Here is a 26,983-nt window from a genome sequence, read left to right as displayed (position 1 = left end):
CATTTATAGCTGCAGCTCTCCAGGACCTTCCTAGTGGACCAATAGGAGCTGCTACAGGGCCTGAGCGTGTGACCCCCGATCTCCAATGAGAGGTCTTCCCTTGGGCATGCTCAGAAGGAGAAAAGCAGGACTTAGTCCCAGGAGCGCCTGCTCGCCGCTGAACAGTATTGGTTATAATGGCTGAACCTGGAAGGGCAGCAGTAACCAAGTGCACAGTATCTGTCCGAGCAAGGCGATGGGACCGACATCTCTGCTGAGCAGGCTCCACTGCTGCCAGAGGAGAATTTGAGACTGCAGCGGAGGTGGTTCGAGATTCCCCCTGTGCAGCGGCGGGAACTCGACACCTAACATCTACCTTGTCATTAAGTGGCAGTGAATTTGTTCTGCGATTTGACCTGTTGGACAGTGAAAAAAAATTTTTGGCAATTGCTAACATGATTTAGCACATCATATCTCACCTTGTCATTTAGTGGCACTGAAATTGTTCTGTGTTCAGAGCTGTTGCACAGTAAATAGTAAATATATATTTTGCAGTTTCTAATTTGATTCGGTATGCCATATCTCACCATGTCATTTAGTGGTGGTGAAATTGTTCTGTGATTTGACCTGTTGCACAGTGAGAAAAAATTATTTGGCAGTTGCTCACGTCACTCAGCACGCCACAACTCACCCTGTCATTTAGTGGTGGTGAAATTCCTCTTTTCGTGCAACTGTTGCACAGTAAAAATAAATTATGTAACTAAACATGATACAGCCCACCTCATCCCACCTTGTCATTCAGTGGCAGTAACATTTTTCTGTGTGCAGAACTGTTGCACAGTAAAAAAAAAAATTGCACTTGCTAACGTGATACAGCATGCCATATCTCACCTTGTCATTTAGTGGTGGTGAAATTGTCCTGTGATTTGAGCTGTTGCACAGTAAAAAATAAAAAAATTTTGCCAGCTGATAATGTGATTCAGCATGCCATATCTTGTCATTTAGTGGTGGTGAAATTTAGCTGTGTGCAGAGCTCAAGCAGAGTAAAAGAAAAACTTTTTTTCTGTGACAAAAGTCATACAGCAGGCTAGATCTGAGTTTGAAATTGTTTTCAGCATATATTATATTGCATACAGTCCTCATCCACAGTAAAAAAAAATACTTTCTTTTGTTAGTAACGGTATACAGCAGGCTAAGTATCAGTTTGAAATTTCTGCCACTCATGAGCAATAGACAATAACAGAAGCATCTCACCTGGGTGTTGATTTCAGATGAAAATAAATTTTGCATTTCATTTGGAAATCAACATCCCAGAGTCTGGGGGAAGAGTGGAGAGGCACACAATCCAAGCTGCTTGAGGTGTAGTGTGAAGTTTCCACAATCAGTGATGGTTTGGGGAGCCATGTCATCTGCAGGTGTAGGTCCGTTGTGTTTTATCAAGACCAAAGTCAGCGCAGCCATGTACCAGGAAATTTTAGAGCACTTCATGCTTCCCTCTGCCGACAAGCTTTTTGGAGATGGAAATTTCATTCTCCAGCAGGACTTGGCACCTGTCCACACTGCCAAGAGTATCAATACCTGTTTTAAAAACAACAGTATCACTGTGCTTGATTGGCCAGCAAACTTGCCTGACCTTAACCCCATAGAGAATCAATGGGGTATTGTCAAAAGGAAGATGAGAGACACCAGACCCAACAAGTCAGACGAGCTGAAAGCTGCTATTAAATCAACCTGGGCTTCCATAACACCAACCAGTGCCACAGGCTGATCACCTCCATGCCACACCACATTGATGCAGTAATTGATGCAAAAGGATCGAATATTGAGTGCATTTACTGAACATACATTTCAGTAGGCCAGCATTTCAGATTTTCAGTTCATGTTTCAAGCTGGTGTTTATAAAGTATTCTAATTTACTGAAATAATGACTTTTGGGTTTTCATTGGCTGTAAACCATAATCATCATAATCATCAACATTAACAGAAATAAACACTTGAAATAGATTACCTGTTTGTCATGACTCTATATACGGTAATATGTGAGATTCACCTTTTGCTTTGGAGAACTGAAATAATATAAATAAAAAAAAATAAAATATGTGGGCAGATCATTGATATAGACATTCTGCTTCAATCATTTTTACATAATATCCCTGATTTTACTTTTTTATTGTTGCTTTTGCAGCTCCACAGTTGTTTTATGTCATTAATCTTTTAATTTTCTATGCTAATGATTATTTTACTGGTCCTAGTTTTTTTTTTTTTTGTTCCAATAATTTTTATTAGACTTTTACCTTTAACTGGAAAGGAAAAAAAAAAAAGGAAAGGAAGGGGAGGGAGGGGAGGGAATAAAATAAGGAAAGAAAATAAACCCCTAACGGTAGGGGGAAAAGAGCAAGTTTACATACATGTATAAATTCACATATTTGCGGTAACATTTTAGGCAATATGCTTATATTAATAAACAAAATGTAGTAATCTGGTGCTCAGTAAGAAAATAACACCTGCTCTGTATGGGTTCATTTAGTATGGCCCATAATAACAAATAAATAATTCGGAACATGAAACGGAAATAAATCGTAGTACCTAAATAAGATATGCGATAAAGTACTAAATTATGAAATATGGGCGGGGTTTAAGGGAATATTTCATTCCAACGTGCCCATTTCCTGTCGAACCTCCTCAGATTGCCGGTGACTCTAGCAAATTTGCCCTCGTAGGACCTATGGAGCATAAGAGTATCAATGATATTTTGTAGAGTTGGAACTTCTTCTGATTTCCATTTAGAGGCCATCAAATTTTTAGTGACGAGGAAAAGATGGATGACTATCGGCCTGAGACTAGATTGGATTTTAGAGATCTCTAATGAAAGAAGAGTCAGTTGGGGAGAGAGTATGAGATCTTTTCCAATAATCTTAGAAACCAAGTCTCCAACCTTTTTCCATAGGGGAGTGATTTTTGGGCAACTCCAGAACACATGAAGCAAATGACCCACCTGACCGCAATTCCTCCAGCAATTTGGAGATTGTTTTGCGTCGATATGGTGGACTCTATCTGGTGTGAAGTACCATCTGGTAATGTTTTGAAGAATGATTCTTTTACAGGCATGGAGATTGTTGCTTCATATGCGTTGGAGACTGCTTCTTCCCACTCCTCTCCTTGAAAATTTATGTGGAGATCTTTCTCCCATCTAATCATAGAAGGGGTTTTTTCCATGTCAGTGTCGTTGTTGAAGCAATCATAAATATATTTGTGGCTCCAGAAAATAGGATGCCCTATGTTGGAGAACAAATTTATTGCTGCAGTGGAAAAGTATGGCTTCCTCTCCAGAAATGAATTTGTAAAATCCTTGATAATTTGGAATTCTGTGAAGGAATTTGGAGGGACTTTAAATTTGGTTTTTAATGAGGAAAAGGAAACAAAGTTCTCCCCGTCGTGAATGTCTTTGAGGAATTTAATTCCTGAGTCAGCCCAAATGGAGCTAATTGATTGGTTGAAAAATGATGCTATAAGTTTAATTGGAATATTGGCTAAGGCGAGGATTCTTTGGGGGCCTCTTTTAGGTTTTGAAAATCTATCCCAGGCCGAAAATGTTGCAGAGAGAACTGGGTGTGTTACGAACTGAAATCTTTTTGTGTTCATGATTTTATCGAGGATGATATCTTTTGGTGATCTGTCTGAGTTCAACGATGTCTCCAGGTCCACCCAAATAGGTAACTCCCCCTCCGACCACCAGTGGACCGATTGCCTTATAAGAGTAGCATTATAGTATGCCGTAATGTTGGGGATGCTAAGGCCTCCTCTAGATTTATTTTTGAGAAGAGTTTTACTAGCAACTCTTGCTTTTTTATCCCCCCAGATAAAACGGTAGAAACTTTGTTGTATTGAATTGAGATGGTTTTGAGGGACTAAGATGGGAAGTGACCTTAAAATGAAGGCTATTTTGGGGAGTATAAATGTTTTAACAACAAGGACCCTACCCCACCAGGACAGTTCCTTTCCACCGTGAAAGTTGAATTCCATTGATAATTTGTTGATGATTGCCTCCAAATTGACAGGAACCAGCGAGTCCAGCCTCCTAGTGATGAATTTTCCCAGATATGAAAAGCTCTTCTCCGCCCATTCCCATGAAGATAATTTTTTAATTTCATTGATTTCGAATCTGCTTAGGTTAAATGGCATAATTTGGGATTTTTTCACGTTTATCTTGAAATAAGAAATTTTTGAAAATGAATCGAGGATTTCATTTAATCTAGAGATGGATTTTACTGGGTTTGAAAGAGAGAGGATGATATCATCTGCGAATAGACCTATTTTGCAAGTAGCGTTTGAAAATTCAATGCCTGATATTTTTTCATCATCCCTAATCATTTGAGCCAGTGGCTCCATGGCCAGAGCAAATAAAAGGGGAGATAGGGGGCATCCTTGTCTCGTGCCATTCGAGAGAGTGAATGAAGGAGACAGGTGATTGTTGGCGTAAATCTTTGCGGAGGGGTTTGAGTGTAAAGCTAGAATTCCTGACAGACACTGGGGGTTGAAACCGAACTTTTCCAAAACCAGCTTGAGATATTCCCAGTTGAGGCGATCAAAAGCCTTTTCTGCGTCGAGTGATATTAATACCGATGGGATTCTCCCTGAATTGATTTTTTTAATTATACTGATGAGTTTTCTTGTGCCGTCGGTGGCCTGTCTAGACCTGACAAACCCTATTTGGTCCCTATTAATCACTCTCGGAAGGATGATGTTAAGCCGATTTGCTAGAATTTTGGAGTAAATCTTGATATCGGTATTAATTAAGGAGATTGGCCTATAGTTTGCTATATTGCTTAGGTCTCCTTTTGGCTTGGGGATAACAACAATCGTTGCCTCCAACATTTCCTTGGGGAGTGTACCCTCTATAAATGCTTTGTTAAATATGCTAGAGAGGTGGGGGGATAGTATTTCGCCAAAGGTCTTAAAGTAGTCGTTTGTAAAACCGTTGGGGCCAGGGGCTTTATTTGGTTTCAAATTTGTGATAGTATTTAGAATCTCTTCTTGTGAGAATGGTGCCATAAGGGATAAAAGGTCTTCTTGTGATAGTTTAGGGAGATTAAGAGAGGCGAAGAAGGCCTCAGAATCTATTCTAGTCGGTGCTGACGAAGTTTCATTTTTTTTAATATTGTATAGGGAGGAATAAAATCTGCCAAATTCTTCCACTATTTTTTGTGGGAGTGAAAGGAACTTATTTTTTGAGGATAGAATTTTATCTATTCTATTGCTGACTCTCTTTCTTTTTAATTTATTCATCATAAAGCTCAACGGTTTGTTGAGAAAGGCGTAATTTTTGAATCTATCAGATTTGATGACATTGTCATAATGGGAAAGAATCTCTGCTTTAAGTGCCTGTCTTAATTCTATCAGTTCTGACTGAATTTTGGGGGATGGGGGAGATTTTTTTAGTTGATAATCCTCTTTCATTTTTATTAGGTTTTGGATTTCCTTGATTTTGGCTTCATTTATTTTTTTGTCTCTGGAGGAAATTTGCATTAGGGTCCCTACTGGTCCTAGTTTTTGATCGTATCAAATAACTCATTTTCACTTCTCGTCAGACTACTATTTCAATGATTTTGCTTCTACTTAACTATTCTTACGAGCTGCACTTCATACATTCGTCTAATTTCACTGCCATGTATTTTCCTCATTCGCAATTCATGATCGCCTCATTGCTCAGTGACCTATTCAATAACCCTACGCCATTGCGTAACATAAGTTAATTGAACAATATACAGCAAGCAATCACACTACAGATGAAAACATATTCATCTATACAAATTGCTTTTAAAGGTGTAGTATTGCGGAAGTATAGATGATTGCCAGCAGAGTATAAGGGCTTTCACTCCAGCAGAATATTGAGTTCAAACATGGCAATAACCAGCTTCATACTCTTTATACGCAGAAAATCAAGCACAAGGTGTATGACAAAATAAAGATAAATCTCTCGTTGATTGCAGATCTCTGCAACCTTTGCTGACAAAAACCTCTGAGATTCGTGCCCAAAACTGAAAATATTGCATGGTCCATATCTAGTGTTGAGCGATACCATCCGATATTTGAAAGTATCGGTATCGGATGGTATCGGCCAATATCCGAAAAATATCGGATATCGCCGATACCGATATCCGATACCAATACAAGTCAATGGGACACAATCATCGGAAGGTATCCTGTAATGGATCCCAGGGTCTGAAGGAGAGGGAAACTCTCCTTCAGGCCCTGGGATCCATATTCATGTGTAAAATAAAGAATAAAAATAAAAAATATTGATATACTTACCTTCTGACGCGCCCTGGTCGTCACCGCTGCAACCGCCTTGCTTTCATTCTTAGGAATGAGCGCGTAAAGGGCCTTCGATGACGTCGCGGCTTGTGATTGGTCGCTGAGCGGTCATGTGACCGCTCACGCGACCAATCACAAGCCGCGACGTCATCGAAGGTCATTAACGCGCTCATTCCTAAGAATGAGCGTGTTAAGGACCTTCGAGGACATCGCAGCTTGTGATTGGTCGCGTGAGCGGTCACATGACCGCTCAGCGACCAATCACAAGCCGCGACGTCATCGAAGGCCCTTTACGCGCTCATTCTTCGGAACGAAAGCAAGGCGGTTGTAGCGGTGACGACCAGGGCGCGTCAGAAGGTAAGTATATCAATATTTTTTATTTTTATTCTTTATTTTACACATTAACCCCTTAGTGACGGAGCCAAATTTTTGAAATCTGACCAGTGTTACTTTATGTGATAATAACTCTGGAACGCTTCAACAAAGCCCAGTGATTTTGAGATTGTTTTTTCGTGACACATTATACTTTATGATAATGGTAAATTTAGGTTGATATGCTTTATGTTTATTTATAAAAAATATCATAAATTTGAAAAAAATGTTAAAAAATTTGCAATTTTCAAACTTTGAATGATTATCCCTTTAATCCCGATAGTCATACCACAGCAAAACATTAATAAATAACATTTCCCACATGTCTGCTTTACAACAGCACCATTTGCAAAATGTTATTTTATTTTGTTAGCATTTTAGGAGGATTAAAAATGTATCAACAATTTACATTTTTTTCAAGGAAATTTACAAAATGTATTTTTTTAGGGACCTATCCATGTTTGAAGTGAATTTGGGGGTCCTATATATAGGGAAATCCCCACAAGTGATACCATTTTAAAAACAGCACCCCCTGACATATTGAAAACTGCAGTCAGGTCATTTGTTAACCCTTCGGGTGATTTTCAGGAATTAATTCAAAGTGGCATGGGAAAAATGAAAATGTGTATTTTTATCACCTAAATGTCACTAACTTCTGAACAGGTTACTACAGCCGACAGACTCTAAGGCCACTATTTGGTCATGAATTTCCATGACAAACATCAGGACCATGCAATCATGATCTGAGACCACCAATTGGGATAAAGAGGAAGCCCCCACAGTCTGTTAACCGTTTATAATGATGTAGTCACTATTGACAGCAGCATCTAAGGGGTTAAATAGATTTGGATGGTGCAAACACTGATCATGGCTGATGCAGCAAGTTGTCAGCTATAGTGGACAGCTGACAGCTACTGGATTGTCACCTGTATGGGGATATAAGTCTCTTATATCTCAGGTCAGTTAAAAGGCGTATTGGCGGTCACTAAGGGGTTAATCTTAATCCCGATACCGATTCCCGATATCACAAAAATATCGGAACTCGGTATCGGAATTCCGATACCGCAAATATCGGCCGATACCCGATACTTGCGGTATCGGAATGCTCAACACTATCCATATCACATCTTTAGATAGTGGTTCCCACAGGTCTTGACACAACCTGGCTCTAGACTGAGATGAATGTGGGAAAGGATCACTAACTTCTTAAGCCTACATTTATACTACCTAATTTTCGCTCTAAGTGCTGTTCATTGAAAAAACTGACAGCACTCAGATCAATATTATACAATTAGACTGTTCAGGTGACTGTATTTTTTTCACTGTGACTGAATGTTCGCATGAAAAAAATGCAGCCTGCACTAGACTAGTTCGGATAATACTCATCTATGTGTGCGCAAAAAAAATCAGTTTAGATACAGATCAACAGCAAGATACGATTTTTATGGATACATTGCAATTATTAGCATAGGAATCTATTTTCGGTCTAGTACACGTCATTCTTTGCTGATGTATAAAAACAAATGCCATATGGATGACAATACAGATGAAAAATTGTCCGTTATCTCTGAAAACGTTTTTTTACAATTTTACATTAGCTAGAATAAATGTAACCTAATAAACATTCCACCCCAATAAGAAGAAATTTTGAAGCAACCAACTTTTATGTAACCATAAATCAGCTTAGAAGATCATTCCGGAGAAGAAATATAAGAATTACATGCCCTGGCATCAAAAACCATTTAATATCTGTGACACGTAGAGGTTAAAAAACTGAGCAGTTCACATTTTTTAATTAAACCCTATGGCAAAAGTTAATTCACAGATAAAAATTATCTCATGAAAGAAAAGAAAATGCCTCCGAAAGACATCTAAGTTTTTAACACAGTAAGTCCACGCTCAATAGTTTAGTATTTGGTCAGTATTTTACCTCAGTATTTGTAAGCCAAAACCAGGAGTGGGTGATAAATACAGAAGTGGTGCATATGTTTCTATTATACTTTACCTCTAATTGTTCTCCTCCTGGTTTTGGCTACAAATACTGAAGTAAAATACTGACCAAATACTGATAGTGTGAACGTGGCCTAAATCTCTGGATTGTGCCTACATTTTGTGTATTTTTTTCAAAGCTCTTTCGCCAGAATTCTGCTTTGATGCATCATCCCACAGGGTTTACACTAACAGAAAACCTAACCTTAGATTTCTGGAAGCTCCTATTACTTCTCCTTAGAACCTTTGATGTATTACTGAATCTTCCCTATACTTACCATCTTCAAAACCTCTCAATTAAGGGTTCTCATCCTATGTATGGAATTACAACATGATTTTATGCAAATTATAGATTTTATCATGTACCCACCACATTAATTTAATGGAGCAATAATTACCGTATCTAATACATGTTAATTTTGCAGGCATTTATGCATTGTGACATTTATAGGAAACTTTTGCACCCCCATGACATATGACAAAATCTGAAGCTGATCCATAATGCGTTATATGTTGTTCTGCCCATTTATGAGCAGCAGTTAAATATTCATAGTGTAATACCAGATACAACCCTTAGAGGTCATTAGTTACCCATTTATCCTGTTTTCTGTATACATGAGTATTTCTCCTTTAAAAGAGCAGTGTGTTCTGGTTAGAACCACCCCGTTAGCTTCCCATGGAAAACAAGATATGCAGACATCTTTCTCAGGCTTTCTTAGTGATGCATACATGTTCCTAGCTCTCACTCCCCACAATTACTCCTCCTCTCTAGTGGATGCTGGTGAGAGTTATAATTCAATCATGTGTGTCAGAGTCTGTATATGTGAGCCTTATGCAGCCTCCGTATTGCATATTGTGAAGTGAGGCATATTGTGCTCTGTATCCTCCAATTTAGTGATAATGCTCTTTGTTCTGCATATTAGTAGGTAGATGCATTTCTGTATGGAGTAGGGCATTGCTAGTAGCATTTCTGTATTATGCACTCTGTATCATTCTTTGCTGTAATGTCCTAGTTGCTGATGTAATTGCTCCCTGTATCATGCTCTTGTTGCTGTGATGTGCCAGTACTGATGCAGTGTTTAATCTTTGCAGTTTTTACCAATATCACCCACTATTATCGTCCACCATTATTGTTCACCGTTATCGTTCACATCATCATCTCAATAACTATATGCTTAAGAATCCATACAGTCTGTTCACTGGGAAGTGGATGAGGGTTTAGCTGTAAGCTGGAATCAACACAGCATCATACGTGGAGGATGGCAGAACATATGTAATGCAATGAATGCATGTCAGTCAATAGATGAAAAACAATATTAATGTACACTAAGGCCTCATTCAGATGTCAGTGATTTTTTCTTGTAGACAAAAAATGGTCCAAGTGTCATCAGTGTTTTTATCATTTTCAGCAGTATTTTCAGTTTTTACTATTATTGTATCATCAATGACTTTCTTCTATGAAAAAGAATAAATAAATTTCATAGCTCCTAATATTCATCTAATCATTCAGTATGGGTAAATTTGATCTGTGGCTAAGATCAAATTTGTCATGTACAGACACTCAGTTTGTAGACATGTAAAGAGCACTATAGATTATAATGGGTTCATGCTCAATTTGTGGAAAAGATGGATGGAACACGTCCATAGAGCAGGTGATCACACTTGTGCTGTTAGTGGAGGAGCTTCAACAGTGCCTTAAAGCTGTGCTGGTCACGCTGGTAGCAAATCCAATGCACAGGCACCTCAGGTGTGGGATTGTTCCACATTGCCGGACTAATCTATTGCAGCATACACCTATAAAGAACAACTGAAGGGTCAGTCAATAAAGGTATGTAAAATATAACAATCTTTATTAGAACAATAATACATAATATAAACACCGAAAAGTAATAAAAAAAATAGGACTATGCAGGTGTACTTAGAAACAGCCACCAAAGACCATCTACACCAGAAATACCACAGCACACATCAATAAAGTGACAGTATTAATTCATTGAAGTAACACTAACTGTGTCTATGGGATAGCCCCTTATAATGAGCACTGTGACAAAATGGTAAAAATTGGCTGCAGTGCATGGGGGACCATAAATAGATAATACATTAAATCAATAAATATTACGGTCCAATTTAACGGTCCTAAGACAGCAGTGAGCTATAAAACTGTAATACAGGAGTAACCAATGTATAAAAGGTCACATGCGAGATACTTAAGAGCAAACAGTAACAACAGCAATAACTGAATGGAGAAAAATAAGAATGAGAAAACATAATTCGCATGAGATCATAATTTTTTTTTCAGTTTTATGTAAAATGTAGGGTAACAGGAAGGTAACTTATAAAGATGTCATGTTGGGACATTAGTAGGGATTTGCGAGTGTGCTCAAAGATACTAGGATATCACTCGAGTATCTGGGTGCTCTGCATTGGCGAGCATTAGCCGTTGCTCGAACTTAAAACTGAAATCCCGGCCTACATCCCCGCCTGTTACAATCATGTGGGGATTGCCTGCAAGTCACTGTAATTCGGTAGCCATCTTGGTAGTGGCATTATTGTGATTGGCTGGCTGTATGACATCATAAGGGGTTATAAAAGGACAGGTGCCACATCGCTCAGCACAATGACGCCATTGCACAGCTCTGTGACAGTTGTTATTGGAGGGAGAGAGTGCTTGTCCAGGGGTGTGTGCACAGTTTAACAGATCAGAGTCCTATAATGTTGCTACTGGTGCTGAAGCTAAACCATCTTACTAACAGATCTTCTAAGGGCTAATCTTGTGCTTTGCTGTTTGAATTAGATACATTTTGCATTTAGCATAGGGAGGGAGAGAGAGTTACTGGAGAAGGGAGAGTGGATGAATACAGTCTCTAGGAAGGGATTAGGGCTTTGCCGTCTATTGCTAAATATATAGCTGGGGCAATTGACCACATTCTTCTTTTAATGTAAAAAACTGAGCATATTGTGATCCATAGAGTATTAAGTGCTTCTGTGGTACACTTTGGTGTTATGTAACACTCAAAAAGAAGTGTTGAAACATTTTTCTGGATTCAATTAGTCACTTGTAGAGTACTACGTGCTCTTGGATACATTTCTGTGACATATAACACTCCAAAAAAGCATTGAAAAAAAAAATAATGTATTCACTTACTTATCCATAGAGTATTCTGAGTTCTGTGGTACATTTTTGTGGCATATAACATTCCATTAAAAGCATTGAAAAGGTTTTCTTTATTAACTTACTCATCCATAGAGCATTCCATGCTCTCTGGGGTATATTTCCTTACTACATAACACACCAAAAAAGAGTCCAAAAATGTATCTGTATTCACTTACTCATCTATAGAGTATTCTGTGCCCTTGGGTACATTTCTGTGGCATACAACACTCCGAAAAAGAGTTCAACATTTTTTCTGGATTAATTTTCTCATCCATAAAGTACTACAAGCTCTAGAGTACATTTTTTGGGCCATATAACACTGGATTCAAGTAGTCATCCATACAGTGTAACATGCTTAGTGGGTGACAAAGATGACAGAATCACACAAGACTCCCGACGTAGTGACCAAAGAAATCTCAGAGCCAGAGAAAGCTGGCACGACAGCAGAGGTGGCAAGAGTCTGTGATCTCTAACCAGCCACTTTTCCGGAACCACCAAGGTATGAACCCAGGCTGCAGCCTTCACCACTGGGGTCCTTATTGACTACGGACAGGACAGCCAGGATCCAGGAAATAGAGAGTGAATGAGGGGCATAGGCTGGTCAGAAGAGACAAGAATACATCTTTTTACTGACCTGCGATATAAGAGACTAGCATCCCCTGATGGGTTACAATCCTGTAGCTGTCTGCTGTACACTATAGCTGACAACTTGCTGTATCAGTCACAATAAGTGTTGTCACCGACTATGATCGCTTAACCCCTGAAATGCTGCTGTCAACAGTGAATATGACATCTAGATGATTAACAGAGTGCTGGGGCTTCCTCTTTAATTCCTTTGGTACCCTAAGATCTTGATTGTGTGGTCCTGGTGTTTGCCATGGCAATTCACAGCCAAATTATGGCCTTAGCGACTGATATACTGGCATGTTCAAAAGTTATCAAAATTTAGGTGGTAAAAATAAACCTTTTCATTCCTGCCATGCCACTTTATATTATTTCCTAAAAAGCGCTCCAATTTCTCGATGATTTTGAATGTTTTATTGTCAGTGTCACGATACTAGTGGATACAACTGGACACGAGTGGCTAGGTCAAAGAGACTGCAGACACAATGGTTTGAACAAGCAATATTGTATTTGTGATCTGAATGCAATATAGCATATAAGCCCAGATAAATGTTCAGTCAATCTGATAAACGGGAATAGCAGAGCTGATTCTCAGTGACACAGCATGCAAAGTCACTGAGCAATGAGTGCACAAGACACAGTCTCTTGCAGAGCAGAGGAACACACTAGCTGGCTGGAGTTCTTACTTCACCGCAGGTGTGGTCAGTCAGAGGGTTCTGAAGTCAGGTGTTCAGCAATCACTCGGTCAGCAGGCAGGGATCCAGACGTGCAGGTTGGCAGAGGACTCCGCCATTAGAAAACAACCAATAGGGATCATGAGTCCAGGCTTGGGACTGCACAGGAACAAGGTCCAAAACATAATACACAAGCAATGAAACAGAACAGGTGCTGGCTTTATATACAGCTTTGGCAGGAAGCAAGATGGCCAACGTGAAACATCAAGATCCATGTTAACTAAGGGCAAGAGAAACAGATTCCAGGACTAGATACTGACAGTCAGTCTTTAAAGTGGAGGAGTAAAAGTGTGACATCATTATTCTCAGCTTTGATCTGGGAGAAAAAGATGTTTCCAGGGGTCTTCCACATGCATTTCTCACTCTATTCAGCACTTTTTCCATTCACTTCAACAGTTTTACTCCCCCCAGATCTCCTTGTAGGGTCTGCTGGAAAAATGCTCGGATTTCCTATTGACTCCCATTATACTTGTTACTTGAAACGAGCATTACAATTTGCTTGGTTTGAGTAACGATCATCCGATCATTTTAGTGCTCATTCATCTCTAGACATTAGGAAAAAACTAGGAGATGAAAAACAGCGCAATAGGGTTTTATCCGAGGTAGATAAAAATGTTAATGAAGGTTATGCTAACCTGATTTAGTTGGGTATACACAAAATTTCCATGACACATAAATCCAGCTGCTGCAGGTCCAACAGGTCACGAGACCGGGAAATCCCATAGAAGGAGAATTTGCAGATAATCTGCACTGCTGGTATCACATCTGATAGATCAAAATCCAAACAAAAAGTATTTGCAGTTCTTCTTTATTCTGGTTACGTGTATTGAAGTACTTAAGACTTCTTTATCAGGACCAGAAAATCATAGATTACAACACAATGCAGGTTCTTTTATAATGATGAACGTTCAAATATTGGCGACAAATAGACACATGATGGGCACACGATATGTCAAAGATTATTCAGTTCAGCAGAAAAAAAAAGAAAACTTTTTTTGGAACTTTCATACTTATCTACTGTATGTTGGGACACTGTTTCTTGCAGATTGGAGAAAGTCCCTCTACCTCATGTTGGAGATCAAGATATCCATATCAAGATGCTGGCAGCTCCAGTTAATCCTGCAGATATCAATATGTTGCAAGGTAAGCTGCTTAATGAGATTCTAGTCATTGGCGTTCTTTTTCTGGTTGTTAAAAATAAAATCTAAAAGCAATTTTAAAGGCAATATATTTGTAACCATTATGATCTTACTGGTGATAACCCTGGATATATTATATATAGTATCCAGGGTCAGACTGGCCTGGCAGGGTAGCGGGTAAATGCCCGGTGGGCCCCCGGGGCCCTTTAAAAGCGTGGGCTCTTTAAAAGCACGTCCGAAGTTTTTACAGTATCGCGCACACGTACCATACCTCTGACCTCGGCGACGCAGGCTCCCTCACTGTCACCGCAGGATAAGGACCTTGACGTTCTTTGTGGGCGGTGACACGCACCACGCTCTGCTTTCCCGCTTTCTAGGTGGCTAAGTGATGAAGCCGCGCTCTGCTCCCTCACGGCTTCCGCTGTGTGCTGCTGTGCTGGCTCAGCTGTGGGGTGAGTAGACAGAAGTCGATGACTAACTTCACTCTGCTCTGCCGGGCCCCGGCTTCCGCTGTCCTGCCGCCATCTGTTGTGTGAGTGACTCTGTGAATGAGTCTGACACACACAACTGTCTTCTAGGCTGCGGCACTCTCTGCTCTCCGGGCTCCTTCTGTCCTACCTTGTAGTTGTAGACTGTAGCGACGGCAGCCTCTGTGGTGAGCTGCTGAGTCAGTGACACCCTCTTTGAAAGTGCTGGCCCGGCTACATCTCTGCTGCTTCTAAACTGCAATACATTTTTGTCAGGATGAGTGCAGCCTCCATCCCATCTCCCACGATCCCATCCCCCACGATCCCATCCCCCCATGATCCCATCCCCCATGATCCCATCCCCATGATCCCATCCCCCATGATCCCATCCCCATGATCCATTCCCATCCCCCCATGATCCCATCCCTCATGATCCATCCCCCATTATCCCATCCCCCATGATCCCATTCCCCATGATCCATTCCCATCCCCCTATGATTCCATCCCTCCATGATCCCATCCCCCATGACCCCATCCCCCATGATCCCACCCCCATGATCCATTCCCATCACCCATGATCCCATCCCCCATGATCCCATCCCCCCATGATCCCATCCCCTGTGATCCATTCCCATCCCCCATGATCCCATCATTGGCCAACAGTGCACAATAGCAATGTTTTTTAATTTTACACATGATGCGTCACAGATCACAATCTTGGCCTCCTATGTAAGATATACACACACACACACCGCACTCTTCTTAGGCTGTGTTTCCATGGTCAGGAAACGCTGCGTGTTTCATGCTGCATAGAGCCGCAGCATCAAACACGCAGCGTCCAGATGTTACAGCATAGTGGAGGGGATTTCATGATCCATTCTCATCCTCCATGATCCCATCCCCCATGATCCATTCCCATCCTACAATTATCCCATCCCCCATGATCCCATCCTCCATTATCCCATCCCCCATGATCCATTCCCATCCCCCATGAACCCATCCCCATAATCGATTTCCATCCCCCATGATCCCATCCCCCCATGATCCCATCCCCCATGATCCCATCCCCTATTATCCCATCCCCCCATGATCCCATCCCCCATGATCCACTCCCATCCCCCATGATCCATTCCCATCCCCCCATGATCCCATTCCTCCATGATCCCATCCCCTCATGATCCCATCCCCCATGATCCCTTCCCCCCATGGGGACCATAAGGGATTGAATGTATGCAATATTGTAACTAAAGAAATCTGGAACTTTTTAATGGATAAATAAAAGGTATATTTTACTCTACCATTGGACTGATCGCTGGAGAAACAAAAAGTTTTCTCTTTACAGTATACATATATATATATGTATATATATATATATATATATATATAATCAGTGAGACACATATATATACATATATTTATATTTCATAGAGCGCTAGATAGCATAAAAGCCGATAATTCAATTGCCGGCTTTTGCAAAGTCCTTACCGAACCCGACAGGATATGAGACATGGTTTACATACAGTAAACCATTTCATATCCATTACATTTTTACATATCCCTCATTAATAATATTAGAAGTGTCTGTGTGCAAAATTTGGGAGCTCTAGGTGTTAATATAAAGGGTAAAATCATGGAAAAAACTGGCATGGGCTCCTGTGCAATTTTCTCTGCCAGAGCTGTACAGCTTGCTAAAAGGCACATGTTTTAGCGAGAGAGGCAAAAAAATGAAAAGTAATAAAACCGTTTATGGTAACCATAGTTTGGGCCCCTAGAGTCAATTCCCCTGATGGGACTAGGGAACCCCAGTCCGACCATGATAGTATCTGCTACATATTTCACACTGCTGATTGAGTCTATGTGTGCAATGATCAGGACTGAGACAGAATGAGAATAGGAATTTTAATATTGTTGCAGTTCCATTTCCATTTGCCTCCTCAAATAGCGGTGTATCCTTTTATCACAGCAGGCCATATGATAAATATATGAAAATGTACGTAATTCGACACTACTGCACTATATGGACAACTGTATTGGGACTGCTACACATGATATCTAATCCCACCATGCCCTCACACAGAACGAGAGGAGAAAGGAGTGTGTATTACAAATTCATTTTATTAAAAAATATAAATTCAAAATAGATAAAAGGATGCCTCATGTCCAAACAAAAGACAAGGCAAAAAGGGACTACTACCACTAATCAAGGAATGTTGTAACACCCTAAATAAACCTAAATGGTTCCATACATAAATTACGTCTTATAAGGCGCCAAAAACTGCCAATGGGAATGTTTCTACAAAAATAAATAAATGGCAAATGTTATTGGAGTGCCTTTCCTGTATATTTGTAACATACATACAGTATATACACACTAGGCAGGTAGCGTGCAAAGAGGCAAAGAAGAGCATAGAAATCAATGTCAGAGTTTAAATCTCTGTCCAAGTGGATAAAGCAGACCAATTGGTCATAAAGTGCCTCAGTGCACGTAAACTAGATGGTAACCTGAACTAGCAGCAGAGAAAGGGACCAAATGGAAAAGGTGCTTAATAATCATTTTGTCTCAGTGATAAGCCAGGGATTTGCTGTGTCTCCCACCCCAACGCACGTTTTGATGATTCTTCTTCCGGGGGCATGTATAATGGCCCGCGGGCTTTTTAAATAGACATCCAGTCTATGAGAGAGACTGTATTCTATTCAATTAATTAAGGGGCTTAGGCCAAACCCTGAGAAACACCTACACAGCATTATACCTCCTAAACCAAAGTTTACTGATTACATAATGACGTGATGGAGGTAATATTCTCCTAGTACCCACTAAACCCATCAGACTGCTAGAAACAGAAGTGGATTTGTCACTCCACAGAACATGTTTCCAATACGCCAAAGTCCAGTGTTATTGGCAACTTTTATACATAATATACCTCAGAATTCAGTGATCCTGCTCTGTAACTTTACGTCGTCTTCCACTTTATAGCTGGGTTGCGGTGGTTCCTCATTCCTTCCACTTTTCAATAATACCTCTTACTAGGGTTGAGCGAAACGGGTCGAACATTTTCAAAAGACGCCGACTTTTGACAAAGTCGGGTTTCATGAAACCCGATCCGACCCCTGTGCGGGGTCGGCCATGCGGTACGCGACTTTCGCGCCAAAGTCGCGTTTCAATGACGCGAAAAGCGCCATTTCTCAGCCAATGAAGGTAAACGCAGAGTGTGGGCAGCGTGATGACATAGGTCCTGGTCCCCACCATCTTAGAGAAGGGCATTGCAGTGATTGGCTTGCTGTCCGCGGCGTCACAGGGGCTATAAAGGGGCGTTCCCGCCGACCGCCATGTTACTGCTGCTGATCTGAGCTTAGGGAGAGGTTGCTGCCGCTTCGTCAGAAGCAGGGATAGCGTTAGGCAGGGTCCATTAACCACCAAACCGCTTGTGCTGTAGCGATTTCCACTGCCCAACACCACCTTCGGTGTGCAGGGACAGTGGAAGCTACATTTTTTTTTTTCCCCCCCTCAGCGCTGTAGCTCATTGGGCTGCCCTAGAAGGCTCCCTGATAGCTGCATTGCTGTGTGTACGCCGCTGTGCAAACCAACTGCTTTTTTCAAAGCACAAATCCTCTTGTTCCTTCCTTTCTGCACAGCTATCTTGTTTGTTTGTCCACACTTTTTATTTAATTTGTGCATCAGTCCACTCCTTATTGCTGCCTGCCATACCTGGCTGAGATTACTGCAGGGAGATAGTAATTGAAGGACAGTTCCTTTTTTTTTGTGGGAGATTAAGATTGGCATTTCTGCTAGAGTGCCATCCCTGTCTGTGTCATCTCTCACTCAGTGGGCCATAGAAAGCCTATTTATTTTTTTGCTTGATTTGGGTTCTAAAATCTACCTGAAAAAATCACTACATCAATCAGTGGGAGAAAAATATTGGCCTCAGGGCTTGTGTGCCACTCCTGACTCCTGTGTGTGCTATCTCTCACTCAGTGGGCCATAGAAAGCCTATTAATTTTTTTGCTTGATTTGGGTTCTAAATTCTACCTGAAAAAATCAATAAATCAATCAGTGGGAGATTAATATTGGCCTTTGGGCTTGTGTGCCAGTCCTAAACGTGCCATCTCCCTCTCTCAGATAGTGGGCCATAGAAAGCCTATTTATTATTTTTTTTATTGGGTTTATAAATTTTCCCTGGAAAAAAAAAAAAAAAAGTGGGAGATTAATATTGGCCTCTGGGCTTGTGTGCCAGTCCTGAGCGTGCCATCTCTCTCACAAATAGTGGGCCATAGAAAGCCTATTTATTTTTTTGGTTGATTTGGGTTCTAAATTCTACCTGAAAAAATCAATAAATCAATCAGTGGGAGATTAATATTGGCCTTTGGGCTTGTGTGCCAGTCCTAAGCGTGCCATCTCTCTCTCTCAGATAGTGGGCCATAGAAAGCCTATTTATTATTTTTTTTATTGGGTTTATAAATTTTCCCTGGAAAAAAAAAAAAAAAAGTGGGAGATTAATATTGGCCTCTGGGCTTGTGTGCCAGTCCTGAGCGTGCCATCTCTCTCACAAATAGTGGGCCATAGAAAGCCTATTTATTGTTTTTGTTGAATTGGGTTCTAAGTTCTACCTGAAAAAATCAATAAATCAATCAGTGGGAGATAAATATTGGCCTCTGGGCTTGTGTGCCACTCCTGACTCCTGTGTGCGTCCTCTCTCACTCAGTGGGCCCTACAAAGCCTATTTTTTGTTTTATTTGTTTTCTAAATTCTCCCTGAAAAAATCATTTTATTTTATTTGGTTTCTAAATTATTCCTGAAAAAATCTTTTTTTTTTTTTCTAAAGTCTCCCTGAAAAAAAAAAAAAAATCAAATCAGTGGGAGATTAATATTGCCCTTTCTGCTTGTGTGCCAGTCTTGACTCCTGGGTGTGCCATCTTTCTCTCTCCAATTGTGGGCCATAGAAAGCCTATTAATTTTTTTGCTTGATTTGGGTTCCAAAATCTACCTGAAAAAATCACTAAATCAATCAGTGGGAGATAAATATTGGCCTCTGGGCTTGTGTGCCACTCCTGACTCCTGTGTGCGTCCTCTCTCACTCAGTGGGCCCTAGAAAGCCTATTTTTTGTTTTATTTGTTTTCTAAATTCTCTCTGAAAAAATCATTTTATTTTATTTGGTTTCTAAATTATTCCTGAAAAAATCATTTTTTTTTATTTATTTTTTTCTAAAGTCTCCCTGAAAAAAATAAAAAAAATCAAATCAGTGGGAGATTAATATTGCCCTTTCTGCTTGTGTGCCAGTCTTGACTCCTGGGTGTGCCATCTCTCTCTCTCCAATTGTGGGCCATAGAAAGCCTATTAATTTTTTTGCTTGATTTGGGTTCCAAAATCTACTTGAAAAAATCACTAAATCAATCAGTGGGAGATAAATATTGGCCTCTGGGCTTGTGTGCCACTCCTGACTCCTGTGTGCGTCCTCTCTCACTCAGTGGGCCCTAGAAAGCCTATTTTTTTTTATTTGTTTTCTAAATTCTCCCTGAAACAATCATTTTATTTTATTTGGTTTCTAAATTCTTCCTGAAAAATTCATTTTTTTGTATTTTTTTTTTCTAAAGTCTCCCTGAAAAAAAAAAAAAAAATCAAATCAGTGGGAGATTAATATTGCCCTTTCTGCTTGTGTGCCAGTCTTGACTCCTGGGTGTGCCATCTCTCTCTCTCCAATTGTGGGCCATAGAAAGCCTATTAATTTTTTTGCTTGATTTGGGTTCCAAAATCTACCTGAAAAAATCACTAAATCAATCAGTGGGAGATAAATATTGGCCTCTGGGCTTGTGTGCCACTTCTGACTCCTGTGTGCATCCTCTCTCACTCAGTGGGCCCTACAAAGCCTATTTTTTTTTTATTTGTTTTCTAAATTCTCCCTGAAACAATCATTTTATTTTATTTGGTTTCTAAATTCTTCCTGAAAAATTCATTTTTTTGTATTTTTTTTTTCTAAAGTCTCCCTGAAAAAAAAAAAAAAATCAAATCAGTGGGAGATTAATATTGCCCTTTCTGCTTGTGTGCCAGTCTTGACTCCTGGGTGTGCCATCTCTCTCTCTCCAATTGTGGGCCATAGAAAGCCTATTAATTTTTTTGCTTGATTTGGGTTCCAAAATCTACCTGAAAAAATCACTAAATCAATCAGTGGGAGAAAAATATTGGCCTCTGGGCTTGTGTGCCACTCCTGACTCCTGTGTGCGTCCTCTCTCACTCAGTGGGCCCTACAAAGCCTATTTTTTTTTTATTTGTTTTCTAAATTCTCCCTGAAACAATCATTTTATTTTATTTGGTTTCTAAATTCTTCCTGAAAAATTCATTTTTTTTTTTTTTTCTAAAGTCTCCCTGAAAAAAAAAAAAATCAAATCAGTGGGAGATTAATATTGCCCTTTCTGCTTGTGTGCCAGTCTTGACTCCTGGGTGTGCCATCTCTCTCTCTCCAATTGTGGGCCATAGAAAGCCTATTAATTTTTTTGCTTGATTTGGGTTCCAAAATCTACCTGAAAAAATCACTAAATCAATCAGTGGGAGATAAATATTGGCCTCTGGGCTTGTGTGCCACTCCTGACTCCTGTGTGCGTCCTCTCTCACTCAGTGGGCCATAGAAAGCCTATTTTTTTTTATTTGTTTTCCAAATTCTCCCTGAAACAATCATTTCATTTTATTTGGTTTATAAATTCTTCCTTAAAAAATCATTTTTTTTTATTATTTTTTTTTTTCTAAAGTCTCCCTTTTAAAAAAAAAAAAACAAATCAGTGGGAGATTAATATTTACATTTGCGCTTCAGTGACAGTCCTGCGTGTGTGGCATCTCTCTCATTTGTTGCCACCAACAACAGAGTGTGTAACATTGTGCCTGATTTTCGTTGTGGTCTCACCCACCTGTAAAGGGGTAGCTAAATCATACTGAAGTTATAGCTCACCGTGTAAGTTGTGTGACAGCAACAAATACCGTTAGTTTGGTAACGTTTTTAAAACAATGAGGAAGTCTGGTGGAAGAGGTCGTGGCCGGGGGCGTTCATTGTCAGCTGGTAATGAGGGTAGTGGTAGTGGTGGAGCATCAGGTGGTCGTGGGAAAAAAAATATTGCACCTAAGTCTGGAGCTGTGGAGCCAGGTTCGTCGTCTGGCTACACAAGGCCTCGAACGCTCCCTTTTCTGGGAGTAGGAAAACCGCTTTTAAAGCCGGAGCAGCAAGAGCAAGTTTTGGCTTATCTTGCTGACTCAGCCTCTAGCTCTTTTGCCTCCTCTCGTGAAACTGGTAAAAGTAAAAGCAGCGCGTCGTTAGTGGATGTTCACGGTCAGGAACAAGTCGCTTCCTTGTCCTCTTCAGCAAAAACAACAACAGAGAAGAATGCAGCAGGCGACACAACGGGTTACTCCATGGAGCTCTTTACACATACCGTCCCTGGCTTAGAAAGTGAAGCAGTTAACAGTAGGGTTGAGCGAAACGGGTCGAACATTTTCAAAAGTCGCCGACTTTTGGCTAAGTCGGGGTTTCATGAAACCCGATCCGACCCCTGTGCGGGGTCGGCCATGCGGTACGCGACTTTCGCGCCAAAGTCGCGTTTCAATGACGCGAAAAGCGCCATTTCTCAGCCAATGAAGGTAAACGCAGAGTGTGGGCAGCGTGATGACATAGGTCCTGGTCCCCACCATCTTAGAGAAGGGCATTGCAGTGATTGGCTTGCTGTCTGCGACGTCACAGGGGCTATAAAGAGGCGTTCCCGCCGACCGCCATCTTACTGCTGCTGATCTGAGCTTAGGGAGAGGTTGCTGCCGCTTTGTCAGAAGCAGGGATAGCGTTAGGCAGGGTCCATTAACCACAAAACCGCTTGTGCTGCAGCGATTTGCACTGTCCAACACCACCCTCGGTGTGCAGGGACAGTGGAAGTTTTTTTTTTTTTTTTTTCCCCTCAGCGCTGTAGCTCATTGGGCTGCCCTAGAAGGCTCCCTGATAGCTGCATTGCTGTGTGTACGCCGCTGTGCAAACCAACTGCTTTTTTCAAAGCACAAATCCTCTTGTTCCTTCCTTTCTGCACAGCTATCTTTTTTGTTTGTCCACACTTTTTATTTCATTTGTGCATCAGTCCACTCCTTATTGCTGCCTGCCATACCTGGCTGAGATTACTGCAGGCAGGGAGATAGTAGCTGCCTGCCATACCTGGCTGAGATTACTGCAGGCAGGGAGATAGTAATTGTAGGACATTCCCTGTGTTTTTTTTTTTTTTTTTTTTTGGTGGGAGATTAAGATTGGCAATTTGGCATTTCTGCTAGAGTGCCATCCCTGTGTGTGCCATCTCTCTCACATAGTGGGCCATAGAAAGCCTTTTCATTTTTCTGTATTTTTTTTTGTGGGGTGTATAAATTCTCCCTGATAAAAATACAGTGGGAGATTAATATTGGCCTTTGGGCTTGTGTGCCAGTCCTGAGTGTGCCATCTCTCTCACAAATAGTGGGCCATAGAAAGCCTATTTTATTTTTTTGGGGGTTTTATAAATTCTCCCTGAAAAAAAGGGAGATTAATATTGGCCTCTGGGCTTGTGTGCCAGTCCTGAGCGTGCCATCTGTGCCAGCCCTGAGCGTGCCATCTCTCTCACAAATAGTGGGCCATAGAAAGCCTATTTAATTTTTTTTTTGGTTTTATAAATTCTCCCTGAAAAAAAGGGAGATTAATATTGGCCTCTGGGCTTGTGTGCCAGTTGTGAGCGTGCCATCTGTGCCAGTCCTGAGCGTGCCATCTCTCTCACAAATAGTGGGCCATAGAAAGCCTATTTAATTTTTTTTTTTTGTTTTATAAATTTTCCCTGAAAAAAGGGAGATTAATATTGGCCTCTGGGCTTGTGTGCCAGTTGTGAGCGTGCCATCTGTGCCAGTCCTGAGCGTGCCATCTCTCTCACAAATAGTGGGCCATAGAAAGCCTATTTAATTTTTTTTTTGGTTTTATAAATTTTCCCTGAAAAAAGGGAGATTAATATTGGCCTCTGGGCTTGTGTGCCAGTTGTGAGCGTGCCATCTGTGCCAGTCCTGAGCGTGCCATCTCTCTCACAAATAGTGGGCCATAGAAAGCCTATTTAAATATTTTTTTGGTTTTATAAATTCTCCCAGAAAAAAAGGGAGATTAATATTGGCCTCTGGGCTTCTGTGCCAGTCCTGAGCGTGCCATCTGTGCCAGTCCTGAGCGTCCCATCTCTCTCACAAATAGTGGGCCATAGAAAGCCTATTTTTTTTTTTGGGGGGGTTTTAGAAATTCTCCCTGGAAAAAAAAAGGGAGATTAATATTGCCCTTTGGGCTTGTGTGCCAGTACTAAGCGTTCCATCTCTCTCTCTCTCTCTTAGTCAGTGGGCCATAGAACGCCTATTTTTGGTTTTATTTGTTTTCTAAATTCTCCCTGAAAAAATCATTTTATTTTATTTGGTTTCTAAATTCTTCCTGATAAAATCATATTTTTTTTATTATTTTTTTTTCTAAAGTCTCCCTGAAAAAAAAAAAAAAAAAAAAAAAAAACAGTGGGAGATTAATATTGGCCTTTCTGCTTGTGTGCCAGTCTTGACTCCTGGGTGTGCCATCTCTCTCTCTCTCTCTCTCTCCAATTGTGGTCCATAGAAAGCCTATATTTTTTTTCCTTGATTTGGGTTCCAAAATCTACCAGAGAAAATAACTCCATCAATCATTGGTAGAAAAATATTGGCCTCTGGGCTTGTGTGCCACTCCTGATTCCTGTGTGCGTCATCTCTCACTCAGTGGCCCATAGAAAGCATATAGTTTGTTACATTTGTTTTCTAAATTCTCCCTGCAAAAATCAATGTTTTTTTTTTGGGGGGGTTTCTAAAGTGTTCCTGAAAAAAATAAAAATAAAAAAAAAATAATAGTGTGACATTAATATTAACATTTGTGCTTCAGTGACAGTCCTGCGTGTGGGGCATCTCTCTAATTTGCAGCCACCAAAAAAAGAGTGTGTAACATTGGGCCTGATTTTCGCTGTGGTCTCACCAACCTGTAAAGGGGTAGCTAAATCATACTGAAGTTATAGCTCACCGTGTAAGTTGTGTGACTGCAACAAATAACGTTAGTTTGGTTACGTTTTTAAAACAATGAGGAAGTCTAGTGGAAGAGGTCGTGGCCGGGGGCGTTCATTGTCAGCTGGTAATGAGGGTAGTGGTAGTGGTGGAGCATCAGGTGGTCGTGGGGAAAAAAATATTGCACCTAAGTCTGGAGCTGTGGAGCCAGGTTCGTCGTCCGGCTACACAAGGCCTCGAACGCTCCCTTTTCTGGGATTAGGAAAACCGCTTTTAAAGCCGGAGCAGCAAGAGCAAGTTTTGGCTTATCTTGCTGACTCAGCCTCTAGCTCTTTTGCCTCCTCTCGTGAAACTGGTAAAAGTAAAAGCAGCGCGTCGTTAGTGGATGTTCACGGTCAGGGACAAGTCACTTCCTTGTCCTCTTCAGCAAAAACAACAACAGAGAAGAATGCAGCAGGCGACACAACGGGTTACTCCATGGAGCTCTTTACACATACCGTCCCTGGCTTAGAAAGTGAAGCAGTTAACAGTCCATGCCCATTACAAATTGAATCTGACATGGAGTGCACTGACGCACAGCCACAGCCAGACTACTATGCTGGTCCTTTGACTCAGACCACAACATTGCCCTCGCAGGGTGCTGATCAAGAATCAGACCCTGATGAGACTATGTTGCCCCATCACGAACGCTATACCACCGAACGACACGGTGACACAGACGAAGTTGCGCAGGAGGTACAAGAAGAGTTATTAGATGACCCAGTTCTTGACCCCGATTGGCAGCCATTGGGGGAACAGGGTGCAGGCGGCAGCAGTTCTGAAGCAGAGGAGGAGGAGGGGCCGCAGCAGGCATCAACATCGCCACAGGTTCCATGTGCCGGGCCCGTATCTTGCCCAAAACGCGTGGCAAAGCCAAAACCTGGTGGAGGACAGCGTGGCCATCCGGTTAAAGCTCAGTCTGCAATGCCTGAAAAGGTATCCGATGCTAGAAAGAGTGCAGTCTGGCATTTTTTTAAACAACATCCAATTGATCAGCGCAAAGTCATCTGTCAAAAATGTTCTACTTCCTTAAGCAGAGGTCAGAATCTGAAAAGTCTCAATACTAGTTGCATGCATAGACATTTAACCACCATGCATTTGAAAGCTTGGACTAACTACCAAACGTCCCTTAAGGTTGTTGCACCCTCGGCCAATGAAGCTAGTCATCAACGCAACATCCCTTCCGGCAGTGTAGGACCACCATTTAGCGCACCACCTGCTGTATCTGTGCAGGTATCTTTGCCAGGCCAAAGCAGTCAGGGTCAGGGAATCACCAGTTTCGTAGTAGGAAACACTGCATCTAGGGCACCGGCGGCAACAATACCATCTCCCACCGTCTCTCAGTCTGCCATGTCCACCGGCACCCCCGCTAGTTCCACGATCTCCATCTCTCCAGTCCAGCTCACCCTACATGAGACTATGGTTAGAAAAAGGAAGTACTTAGCCTCGCATCCGCGTACACAGGGTTTGAACGCCCACATAGCTAGACTAATCTCGTTAGAGATGATGCCCTACCGGTTAGTTGAAAGCGAAGCTTTCAAAGACCTGATGGACTACGCTGTACCACGCTACGAGCTACCCAGTCGACACTTTTTTTCCAGAAAAGCCATCCCAGCCCTCCACCAGCATGTTAAAGAGCGCATCGTCCATGCACTCAGGCAATCTGTGAGCACAAAGGTGCACCTGACAACAGATGCATGGACCAGTAGGCATGGCCAGGGACGTTACGTGTCCATCACGGCACACTGGGTAAATGTGGTGGATTCAGGGTCCACAGGGGACAGCAAGTTTGGGACAGTTCTGCCTAGCCCACGGTCTAGTAAACAGTTGTCTGTAGCCGTTCGCACCCCCTCCTCCTCCTCCTCCTCCTCGTCCTCCTGCAGAAGCAAGAGCTCGTCCACAGACCGCAGTCGCACAAACACTCCATCCGCACCTGCCACAGTTGCACACCAGGTCTCCCATTATGGGGCAGCTACTGGCATACGTCAGCAGGCTGTATTGGCTATGAAGTGTTTGGGCGACAATAGACACACCGCGGAAGTTCTGTCCGAGTTCTTGCAGAAAGAAACGCAGTCGTGGCTGGGCACTGTAGATCTTGAGGCAGGCAAGGTAGTGAGTGATAACGGAAGGAATTTCATGG

The 26,983-nt window shown here is 41.4% G+C and overlaps 1 protein-coding gene across 1 annotated transcript in view; it reads left to right on the top strand.

Moving 5' to 3' along the window:
- The window catches only part of LOC138680656 (enoyl-[acyl-carrier-protein] reductase, mitochondrial-like), a 157,298-nt gene that overhangs the window by 7,067 nt on the left and 123,248 nt on the right, over positions 1–26,983 (top strand). Inside the window, exon 2 of the mRNA XM_069767966.1 lies at positions 14,213–14,310. Coding sequence (XP_069624067.1) covers positions 14,213–14,310 — 98 coding nt within the window. The remainder of the gene's footprint in view (positions 1–14,212; positions 14,311–26,983) is intronic.

This window comes from Ranitomeya imitator, chromosome 5 (assembly GCF_032444005.1).
Source record: "Ranitomeya imitator isolate aRanImi1 chromosome 5, aRanImi1.pri, whole genome shotgun sequence".
Classification (NCBI taxonomy): Eukaryota; Metazoa; Chordata; class Amphibia; order Anura; family Dendrobatidae; genus Ranitomeya; species Ranitomeya imitator.
Note: the sequence above shows the minus strand (reverse complement) of the source record. Positions and strands in the feature narration are given on the sequence as shown.